General features: G+C 34.6%; 2 protein-coding genes and 1 non-coding gene across 3 annotated transcripts; 1 reads left to right on the top strand and 2 right to left on the bottom strand.

The window, feature by feature from the left end:
• Nucleotides 1–258: 258 nt before the first annotated feature.
• LOC101220435 lies at nt 259–2,061 on the bottom strand. Its single transcript, XM_004140583.3, has one exon. The coding sequence runs from the start codon at nt 2,059–2,061 to the stop codon at nt 259–261; it is 1,803 nt and encodes a 600-aa protein (XP_004140631.1).
• Nucleotides 2,062–3,092: 1,031 nt separating this feature from the next.
• TRNAT-AGU lies at nt 3,093–3,166 on the top strand. The gene has a single exon. It is a non-coding gene; the product is annotated as a tRNA-Thr (tRNA).
• Nucleotides 3,167–3,667: 501 nt separating this feature from the next.
• Nucleotides 3,668–10,152, bottom strand: LOC101212381 (RNA-binding KH domain-containing protein PEPPER). The gene is made up of 9 exons (XM_011658535.2): nt 9,660–10,152; nt 9,374–9,475; nt 7,768–7,989; nt 6,531–6,589; nt 6,260–6,351; nt 6,029–6,141; nt 5,875–5,937; nt 5,649–5,725; nt 3,668–4,149 (listed from the first exon to the last, which is right to left on the bottom strand). Exons 1-9 carry the CDS (start codon nt 9,984–9,986, stop codon nt 4,134–4,136), a joined length of 1,071 nt encoding a protein of 356 aa, XP_011656837.1. The 5' UTR covers nt 9,987–10,152; the 3' UTR covers nt 3,668–4,133.
• Nucleotides 10,153–11,836: the final 1,684 nt, after the last annotated feature.

The following is an 11,836-nucleotide window of genomic DNA, read 5'->3' as shown; positions in this document are numbered from 1 at the left end:
TAAATCCCCACCCCATGGTGTACTTAAAAAAAAGACATTTTCAAACAAAAAAAAATCAAATAGGCGCTTTTTCATTTAAGGATTTATTTCGTTTCTAGTTGGCTAAATGTGGCCTTAGGGGAAAGAAATTGATACATTAAAAAAAAGGAGAAAAAAAATGAATATATCTTAGGGACCAAAATACATATTTAAGCATTAAATGTATAAATGGCTTAGAAGTAAATCTTAAAGATTTGAAGGCTTAAAAGGCTTAGCCAATCAACTAAAATAGCTACTGGTTGTGCTGCTGAACGATCCCCATCCGCCTCTCAACCTTTTATCTACTGAAGCCATCCTCTGAAGCTGTATTTGCTCCCTGAACTTTGCTATGAACTCCCCCGCCTTCTTGTCCACCTCGTGAGCCCCTGATTCCGAATCTCCCGTCATGCTCAAAGCAGCTTCTTCATCTGAACTCTCAAAAAAACTATCATCCTCCCTTTCAGAGTTATCTTTACCATCATCTGTCACCTGACTCTCTGTGTCTTCCTTTTGCTCCTCAATCCCTGAGAATGTTGTGGTCGCCGTCGTCTTCGAATAACGGTTAGAATAAGCAGCATTCAGGTTATTAATCCCAGGCCATCCGTGTCCTGTTTCATCTTCTCTCATATATGGTGACATCCCACCTTCAAACTTATTCTCTACATTGTCATCATGCTCAACTTGATTTCTATACATCTCTTGAGCTTTCATTTCTTCTATGGCACTTGTACTTGCTCTAACTGTTCTTACGGATTTTCCTCGGGATAAAGCTTTTGGAGTATTTGCAAAATTCCTGTCCAAACGTGGGGAACTTACGACGGATTCATTGCATTCTGATGAATTTTCTGGATCAATCAAAGGGTCTTCAGAGCTCCCTCGACTGTTTTCAGACAGAGAACTCAAACTATATTGTCGAGAATGTGACGACTTGTAAGATATGTTACCGAGGGACGACATTTTACGGTGCTTTCTTGTCCTAGATGAAAGGGGAGAAGAGAGGGAACTAGTTTGTGATGACTGAGATAGATTGGAATGAAGAGACGTTGATTTTTTCAGTGATTCAAATTGAGTTTCATCAATGGAGGAAGGTCTAAAATGAGAAGGGCGAAGAACAGCATTCTTAACTCTTCTTTCTCTCATCATATTCTTTTCAAATTTCTCACGCAATTGAAATGGAGACATTGATGCAATTACAGTTTCATCAAACTTCTCCTCCAAATTTACACAACAATTATCACCAAATTCACTTGTTCTTTCACAATTACTCTCAGAGTTCTTGGATGAACTTTTTGAACTCAAACAAGATTCATCACCACAATCGAATTCAACATCATCAGGTTCAGTAAGACTCGATTTCAGACTCCTAACAGGCAAACCTAAAGGTTTATAATTTACAATAGCTCCTGATTCTAACCATTCCCCAGAATTACTACGATTTGTTTCAGCAACAACTACCACAGATCCACCACGAGTATATCTCGATTTACAAGCATGACCGACATTATCAGTCTCAGCAAATTCAAGAGAATTTTCATACCTTTTTTTGGGTATTGAATAATGAAAATTTTCCTGCTGACGAGATATAGCATTTAAACCACTCACAGATCCAAGATTCGGCTGAATGTACAAAACTTCACTCAATTTCCTCTCATCAGAAACACTAAAATCGTCAACATCTTCAAAAATCGAAGCGACGTGAAACATCTTAGACAAATACGACTGTGGATTTTCAAAATTGGAGAAGCGAGGTTCGTCTGAATCTACACTCACCTGGACGTTCCTTCTGCTGAAGAGACCATATGAAACAGCAATGCCTATGAACATGAGATGAAAAAGCTCCCAAAATTTGGTGAGAAAAGTTTGATTGACAAATTCTGGCGCTTCGGAAGGGAAGAGAGGGAGGAGGAGGAGAAAAATGCAGAAGAAGAGGGATTTACAGATGAACTGTGTGCAGGAGTTGGAATGGCGAGTGGTAGAAGTTGGTGGAAGTGGAGAATGGGGGAAATGGGGTTTGGTGAAAGGGGTTGAAGGTGAAGGCGCCATTGATGATGATTGTTGTGGAGCTTTGGAATTGGGATTTTGAGAATTTTGAGAGAGAAAATGTTGGTGAGGATGAAGAAAGGAAGACTTGAAGACAAGGTAAAGTTTGTGCTTACAATAAATACAATAATTCAATTATTCAAAGACTATCTTCTCCTTTGCAACTGCTTGGTTCATATTGAAATAATAAAATTCACTTTGAGGTTTCCACATGAAAATGGTGAGCTGAGTCATTGAGAAGAATAATTAGAATAGTTGATGCAAATAACTATGCAAAAATGGTGAATTTACACATACAACAATAATAAACATCTTCAGTAGTTAGCAAACCAAACCATTGAGTGAGCCTTTTTTACCCATCCGTCCAATCCACTTTGATGAGCCAAGAGCTTCTAAGTAGAGATGAATTTTTATTTAGGGTGTAGAGTTATGAGATGAGTTTCTTGATAAACCTAACAATTATAGAAAGAGAGGAAACGAAACAACTTGATAAATATGAAAAATAGAGATAAAATGAAAGATAAAGTTCCCTAAAAAAAAGTATAACAAAAGGAAAAATTGAAATTACACCCTACAAACTTCAGCAAGTCTTTCTATTAAGAATGCTATTGAATTAAATACAACAATGGTCGATGACAAGTTTGAAAACTAATATATACTAATAATAAATTTTGATGTTCATATAACATATGACAACATGACAAATTTGCATTTTTTTGCTTGTTTCCTACTTGAATAAGGGATTTAAATCCGAATATTTATAAACTTATGACATGTTTGGATTGACTTTCTAAATGTTTAAATAAGTGTATGTAAATATTGACTCTTAATCTAAAAATGAAAATGATTATAAGTTCACTCATTGATTTCCAATGCTAAAACTAGATAATGTTTCTAAGTATTGGGACAATCTAAATCTATTTTTATTTTATGTAACAATTGCCCCCAAAGCTAAATTCTTTACTTTCTGTTCTAAAAAATCTTGCCTTTGTATTTGTAATATATTTTGTAAAGGAGTGTTGTAGGACATCAAAGCTTTCATAGCTCAGTTGGTTAGAGCACCCGTTTAGTAAGCGGGAGGTCTTGAGTTCGACTCTCAATGAAAGCATCATTTTCCTTTTGTTAATTTATTACAATTAATCTTTTTTTAAAGACGAACATAAATATAACAGACCATATAATTTAGAATTGTAAATGATATTCGTAAATGAAATAATCTCTTGAGTTCAACTCTCGAAATAAAAGCATTATTTTTCTTTTGTTAATGAATTACAATTAACATTTTTTAAAATATGGACAAAAAATAAAAAAACAGTAATTTTCAAAACACAAAAACTAAACAAGACCTAGTTGATATAATAAATGTCATTTTAGGGTGTATAAAGCATCGAGGACTAGTTTTCAAGTTTCAAAGATTGAATATTGTGATTGAACAGAAATTGCTTTAAAATGTTATTTGGAATCGTAACAAAAAAAGTTCAAACAGGATCTGAAATTTTACATTCACTTCAAAGAAAAAACCAATAAAATGATTTATTCCCCAAACTCTTAGGACTGTCTCTTCACAAAAATTGTTAGATAAATTTGGCTTCACCAACTTATATGGCTATAGAGAAACGACTTACCTTGGCATTTTCATATTCAAAAAGAAAAAAAGGACAAAAAGTTACATTTGCACTTTAAATGATCATACAAAAAGCAATACGATCAATAGCGACCAAATGAGAAAAAATCAAAGTTCAGTTCAAGACTCAGAGCTGGAAGCCAAACTTTTCCTAGTAGCCTTTAATAGCTATAGAAACTCTTTTAAGTAGTTAATATAGAAAATATTCAGACAACTATTTGCCACAATTACAATATGTCACATTTAAAAAAGAAAAAGAAAAAAATTAAAATAAAGAAGAAGAAAAAGGAAGCCATTATTCCAAAATCCTGCAGCACTTGATTAGGTGTAGTAATACTCATCATCAATATCCATGCATTCATCAGGTTGAAGTTTGTAGGAGCTGTCCTTCAGAGCTTCCCATGGAGATGTTTGCCATTACAATCAAAACAACTCTCTTTCTGTTTGAGGTTTACCACATCTGCAGACTGAACAATATTGTATCAAATAAGAGCTCAAGCTACCACAGATCTCCCTCTCTGATTTTTTTTCTTTTTGTTACCACAAGAACCATTTAATATTTTGGTTATATATTATCATTTTTTAAAAAAATTAAAGAAACTGACTTTCCTTGAAAAAAAATAAAATGAAAGAATAAAAAGCAAGCCCAAAAACGTATTCCAAGTAAGATTTTCCAATTGGGTGGGCATAGACACCTCTTCTGCGTTTGATTAGATCATTTGTCCTCATTAAAAAATTGTTGGGTGTTGAGACCTTTTGGTTTGGTTGAAGAATTCAGCTTTCCGTCAACCCTTGTCCAATAGGAAACCGGAAACTGACGGAGGTGACCTCTCTTCTCTCCTTGATGTCAAGGGTTTTTTGACTTTAGGTTTGGATGAAAGGATGTTGGTGTTTGGAGTCCTACCCTCCAGGGCTTCCCTTGCAAGTCTTTTTCTAGGATTTCATTGGATTCCCTCCTGTTGTTGAGTCAAGGTCTTTTGATTTTAACTAGTTAACAACTTGTTTTACATGTACTTTCTTTGGGATATGGACTAATAGTGGTAATGAGCTAAAATCATACTGAACCAAATCATAGGTATCAAGCACAAGCATGAGGATTAAAATTGCAATTTAACCTAACCATTTATAAGACAATTTCTCATTCAATTTGTGTATAGCACGATACTTTCATGGTTGAATGGGTGGGAACTCACTCATGAACCCAGAGGGTAAAAAAGAAAACAAAGTTCATTCATAGGATGTGTTAGAAGAGTTGAATAGAATAAAGCAGATGAAACAATAGTAGCCACAACAATTGAAACAAACTTGAAACAAGAAACAAAGTTCTCAAGTTTGTATAGAGTTCGATATTCTACCCTCTAAAATTGAGTTATTTAACATCTACTCAAGATGTGAAATCAAAGTACCATAACTATATGTGCTCTCTCTTCAGAATACAGATTGGGATTCTTTCTTCTAGTATTTATAGATTTTTCAAAACATTTGATTAGTAAGTTTTGGGAGAGAAAAAAGGTGATTAGTCTTCTAAGATATTTGATATTTTCTACTTCTAAAGATTGTGAATCCGAATGAAATGAAATGATTCCAAATCCCTACCTGAGCCGACAAAAGCTAAATATTCAAATATTATAACTTGACGGAGTCTTACCATTCAGTATATCATTTTTCTTTTCAAGCACGAATGGAGGTCATTCTTGTCTCTAAATTGCATCACCGAGTACAACTTAACGTTTTGAATTTTGTGTTACCAACACCATGGTAGTATGATTTTGATGAAACTTCTGATTTTTTTTCTTTTTTTGGGGATAAGGTCCCAGAACTTGGACAATGGCTTAACCACAGGAAAGTTTTTATTCTCTCTTTTTATTTTTTTCGCACAGGAGAGGGAGAAGGAGGGAGAGAGAGGGAGGGAGAGAGAGGGAGGGAGGGAGAGGGAGAGGGAGAGTAGTTATGAAAGAAAACCTACGCTGTCTGTTGAACACCAGCTTGTCGGATCACCTGAGAATAAATATATTCATCAACCCTTTGTTTTGCCAACGCTACCTGATAAACATCCACAAAACAATACAAATTGAAGCTCCTTCACAGAAAAGAAAAGCGAGAGAAAAGGTGTTGGAGAAAATCAAGGCATTCTCTAGATATTCTGAAGACATTCTAGTTGATGATACTTAAAATAAGAGAAAAGCTCATGCCTGTTCAGCACTTCCACCAAATTGTATTTGCCTGTAATTTTGTTCACCTCTGCCACCACAAACCTGTAAAGAATAATGTAACTTGTAATGATATTGATTTAGGAATAGAATTTCAAGATCTTTCATGATGAAATAGAACTGCTTGGTTTCTGACCTTGATGGTAGCCCCAGATTCATTTCTGATTCTTGATATGTTGAAGCCACCAATCCCAATCAACCCACCCACCAATGTCTCCGATATCAACATCTCGAAGGTTACATAATTAACTGCAAGATTGGTTTTCCTAAAGATGATGTGGTTAGAAGAAAAAATATTAAAACTTCACAGACACACAAAAGACAGAATCATAAATGATTTATTTGATACAGAAAACCACTGAATAACCTGAGGTTGGATCCATATACGACTGTGGCGGATGCATTGTATTATAATTATACGTTGGGCTAACTGAAATGACTTGCCGAGGTGGATTTACCCTGAAATTGAATTCAACCAAAAATAACTAAAAAAAAGAAAGAAAGAAAAATAGGACGCCAAGATTTGACTGATCTTGATAACATCTGCTGCAATTATCTTGTACTACACAAAGTTTAAGTAAAAGTTACAGAAGTATGCATGAATCAGATAAACTCTCAGTCTTGGTTCAATTTAGGACCTTAGTTGATTGCCTATCTCCTCAAGAGCCTTCAAGACTGCCAGAATATCCCCTGATATCTGAGTTCCAAAAGAAACATAACCGATCATTAGTGCCAGCTCTCATAACATGATCTTAGACATCTCCAAAAATGAAACTAGATGGGACACAATGTGATAACAAGACAAAGACATCTCCAAAAATGAAACTAGATGGGACACAATGTGATAACAAGACATGGAAAAAAGTAGCGTAGCATGTGAAAATGGGCATGATAAATTCAAAACATTTGCATAAGGTTCGAAAGATGATTTGATAAATATCATGTGAAGTGAACATTTTAGAATGATTGAGGAACTTGAAATTTTAAAAAAATGCTGGAGAAAGCAGAATCGAAGAGAGCAGCAAGGGAGTATCCCACTCTTGAAAGAAACAGTGTAACTTATCTTCTAATGCCAACCTTAAGTTCCAAAACGAAACTGCTTCTCAAAGAAACAAACCACTCTGAAACTCCAATTTCTCATAACGATAGCACACTAAAATGTATAAATAGTTATAGTCTGGAATAGATTACAGAGTGAAATCAAAATATCCCCATGGAACAAGAACTTGTAGAATGAATTGTTTAAGAAATATTATCTAGGTGTACAACTACAAAAGCTATTAACAACTTCCTTCTCATTATATGAAAACATTCGTCACAAATCAAACTAGGGAGGAGTAATAGAGACAAACAGCAAAGAAGGCTCAGAAATGGCTAGAAACAATGATGCATACACTTCAATAAGCTGAATTTCATTGATCTATAAATCTGGGCATTACAAAATTCACTAGGTGTGAATATCCCAAAGAAAAGTGTCCTCCCTAAAAGGGTGAGATGATAAAACCTTCCCCATCCAATCCCTACCACTCCATGCCAATGAGATTCCAAACGTAGGGATATGTATTTGGGTGGCCAATATTCATAACAAGAATCACCCAATTCTAGTTAGATGCACTCTACTCATGAAAGTCAATCTTTTCTATCAGCAAACATTTAGAAAACAGTTAGAAAAGTAAAACCAAAACTCCTTTTCACCTCATTACTTGCAATAGCATCAAGCATAGCTGTAACGTTGATCATATCGTTATGATTCAAACAAATAGTGATGAACTTAATAGGAAGGAAGAAAGAATGATACACTATAATACTTGTTTGTCATTAAAAAGAATGATACACTACATATGTTCTAAGTTCTGACAGAGTGGAAAAACTCACTTGCACCACCCGGTCCGATTCATGAGCAGATGCACAAAGAGGTAATTGATTTGGGGCAAGGATCGTAATTGATGCACCAGAAGAATTCCTCAATTTCTCAATATTTTGACCTGAGGCACCAATCAAGGAACCTGCTTGAGATCCTGCTATTAGGAGCCTTATAGTATTAGCAGCCACATGCCCTGTTCCAACTTTTAGTTCCTCAATGCTCGAACCATCTTCCTGTAAAATCATGATAAGTATAATAAAAATAAAAGAAGTAGCAGATACAAAATTTTAAAAAAATGATCTAAAATAAATATATGAAGCTATCATTCTATTTTACCACACGAGGATTTGCACCTCAAGAAGAGGACTAATTTAATTGGTCAAGTATGGACAGATAATTTAGGCAAAAACATACCAATTCACACTTGCAGGTTAAAACTTAAAACAACGATAAGTTCTTGACAACAGAGGGATATTTCGTCAAGGGGATTTAAGGGTAAGCTAGCTCAATTGCACACTGTTGCTCGTAAAAAAATAAAAAAGAACCAATCACATGATGGAAGTGCTGTTACTTACCCTGCCTTGAAAATCAATAACTTCAAGTATTCTCTTTTTGTTTTCATCTAGATATTTTACTTCTTTATACGGAAAAAGAATAAAGTTTTTAAGGCAGTCAAAGAAAAGGACTATAGTTGCTAGCCTTATTGGAGTCAATAACACCAGTTACCTCCATCATCCCTACTTAATTATACACGTCAATACAGCATAGAAACATTCATGAAGAAGCTTTCAACCATTGTGAATAAGGCGTACTTTTTATATGTATACATATGAACAATTGCAGATAAAGAATGTGTTTTCGTTTAATATATATTAAAACGCAACTTCTGTAGAAAGCAACAGCCTACTGAAAAAAACTTCCAAACAAAAGAGATAAAAAACAGGACATAAAGCAAAATACAGAAGATTGCTCTAATTGATAAGAACAAAAAATGATGCATCATATAACTCTTTAAAACAAAAATTCCCAAAGAAAGGCATTTAAATTTGTCACACTCCAAACCTCCTCTAATCCTTTTATGTATCCCTAAGAACATCCTATTTCTCTCGAGCCACAAATTCCATGCAATAGCAAAAAGAAAGAAAAGCAATTGCCAAACGAACCTAACTCCTTAAAGAGAACTATTAACAAGAACCTCCTCCAACATCACTGTGGTATAGCTGAAAGCTCTTAAACAGATATGTCACTCAATAAATGAAATTTGATTATGAATACGTGTAAACACGAAACTGAAATGACAACCTCAATTCTTGGTTCAAATTCTTGTCACTTTCTTAATCGGTTCCTTTCTCTTTCTTTTTATTTTGGGAGTAGGAATTTTTTTTGGCTTTCCTGCACAATATGCATTACCGTACTAGGAAATCCAAAAACCATGGACGAAGATCTTTGGACAATGTCCCCAGTGATTAACCTTCCTAAAGTAACCACGCATAACTTGATTTTCTTTGAAATTCCCCTTTTCACAATATAAACAAAGAAGAAAAAATTGAGACAACATCACACAAGAAAATAAATATAACATCTCTAAAGCATGTCTAGCAGTTAGCGATGTATGACCTTCAATATCAGTGCTGCAATTTGCTGAAGTGCTTTCTCTGCATCAGTAACCGAATTCTCATTGTCCTTCGAACTTATAATGATGACACGTTCTTCATACCGCTGAAGCACAAAACCTCCAATTGTCACCAAGAAATCCACCAACCAGCAAAAGATTCAAGGGACAAAAAAGAAAAAAGAAAAAACCACGCCGGTACATTAAGTTTTCTATTAGCACTTCCTCCATAGCAAAACCGAAAACCCTAACCCCCAAAGCGCACAAAATAAAAAATAACAAGAACAATACCGCGACTGCATCCGCAATCTTAATCGTAGCTTTAGTCTCCTCACGAACCTTCTGAATTCGACAACCAACTTTACCAATAACCTTCCCGATCTGCTTGGATGGCACAACGATTCTGAAAAGCACGTCGTGGGCCTTCGCTTGTCTTTTAGGAGCCGATATATCCGAGGCATCCGAATTGGAAACGATCAGGTCATCCTCTCGTCGGCGTTTCCCGGTGACGGTATGTCCGGGCTCGGAGACCAGGAGAGTACCGGGTAAAGGCATGGAAACAGGAAGAGGAGCCATGGCGGGCATGGAAGGGTATAGAGGAATATCACCTGGTTGCATATTAGGAGGAGTGTTCAGGGCAGTGAGATATGGAAGATGGCGGAGTGCGAAGATTTGAATGGAGAAGAGAAATGAGTATAGTTGATGATACCATAGAGAAGAACACACACAAGGTAAAAGAGAGGAGGAGAGGAGAGCTAGAAGAAAAGGGTTAGTTTTAGTTTTATATATACTACTATTTTAGCATACTGCACTCTTATGTACTGCTCTTCATAAGTTCTTTTCTTGGTTTAATTTCCAAAATCTTCAAAAGTGACTTTCGATTTGTCCTTATAGTCTCGATTATTATAAGTCATTACTCATGATAGTGAATAAGTTGTAATATTATTTCGGATGTGACTATATAGGTAAATTATTTGTTCTTAGTGTCCCAAACCTATGGTGGACAACAATAATCCACTCCACGAACTTCTAGTTGGTATTTTCAAACGATCCCTATATCTCTTTTTCAAATTGGTTTCTAAGATTTATCTAAATTTTAGATCCAAAAAATAACTTTGAGTTTTTTCTTAAAATTTTGTTGGTATCGTGGATTTAGTAGAAATGATTGAAACTAGTGTGCATACATGTGTTACAACTCTTTGTTCTTGACTCTTGCTCTCACTGTTATCATACATTATTGTTTTCGATCATTACATTTTACCTCTATTTTTGTCTTATACTTTTGCTAGCATACATCCTTGTTTTCGACCTTTACCTTATACTCTTACTATTTTGTTATTTGTTTATTTTGAATGGAAACAACAAGAGCAAGAGCAAGAGAATATTGAGAGAGGGGGAGTAGAAAACCTAAACCATATGAAGCAAGAGTGATATTCTTACCACATGCACAATGTTTTATTTTGGTAACTTCATACTAATATGACCTAAACACAAGGTGACTTTTGAGCCATATTTTTATGAAATCTGGACTATATTTTAGAATTGTTTTCAAATGTAACAAAATGAACCAAAATATTTACAAATATATCAAAACATCACCGTTTATCTTCGATAGATCACATGTACTAGTAGCCTATGGTGATGATATACTCTAGTATTTTATTAATTTTGTAAATATTTTACAATTCATACCAACTAATCCTAAATTCAACGAACTAAAAACAAGAGATTGAATCTGAACTCCTTACAACCCAACTACAACTATAAGTAGAACCCATTTTGGGGTGCGGGCCTAGTTTTGGGCTTTCTCGTGGGACAACAAATCCAGCTCGTGGGCTGAATTGGAATTCCACTTTCATGGCCCTTATGGCAAATAAGGGTTTTTCAATCGTTTTTTCCCCTTTTTGTTATTATTTACTGTTTAATTATATTAAAGTGTTTTCTTAGTAATTGTGTACAACCAAATTGATAAATACATACACAATTCAAAACTTTAGAAAATCTACACAATTTTCACGAACTGGTCTATAGATTGACATATTTATACTTTCAATTCATAAGTATAAAATGAATATTAATCAAATACGTTGAATTATTTTAACAAAAAGAAGAGTAGAGATTTACAATTCAGTGTTTTTTTTTTTAGAACATAACTACTTAATTAAGCACATTACCAAAAGCTTTTTAATATTTAACACCAATTTAAAAGTAATAAAAATTTAAGAATTACTAATATAATCCACACTTTCAATAATTAAAGGGAGGGGAGGTGCTATAATTGTATTGGCACCAACTTGAAAAATTAGGAAAAAAAGAAAAAAACTCACAAAATCACACATCACATTGATGGAAAGCTATATAATTATTCTGTTTCTAAAATCATATGTATATATATTAATTAGGGAAGAAAAAGGAGAAAGGAAGACTATCAATTTGGGAGCTGAGTAATGAGTGCATGAACTAAGCAT

This window comes from Cucumis sativus, chromosome 6 (assembly GCF_000004075.3).
Source record: "Cucumis sativus cultivar 9930 chromosome 6, Cucumber_9930_V3, whole genome shotgun sequence".
In the NCBI taxonomy this organism is placed as follows: domain Eukaryota; kingdom Viridiplantae; phylum Streptophyta; class Magnoliopsida; order Cucurbitales; family Cucurbitaceae; genus Cucumis; species Cucumis sativus.
This window is presented reverse-complemented; position numbering and strand designations above follow the sequence as displayed.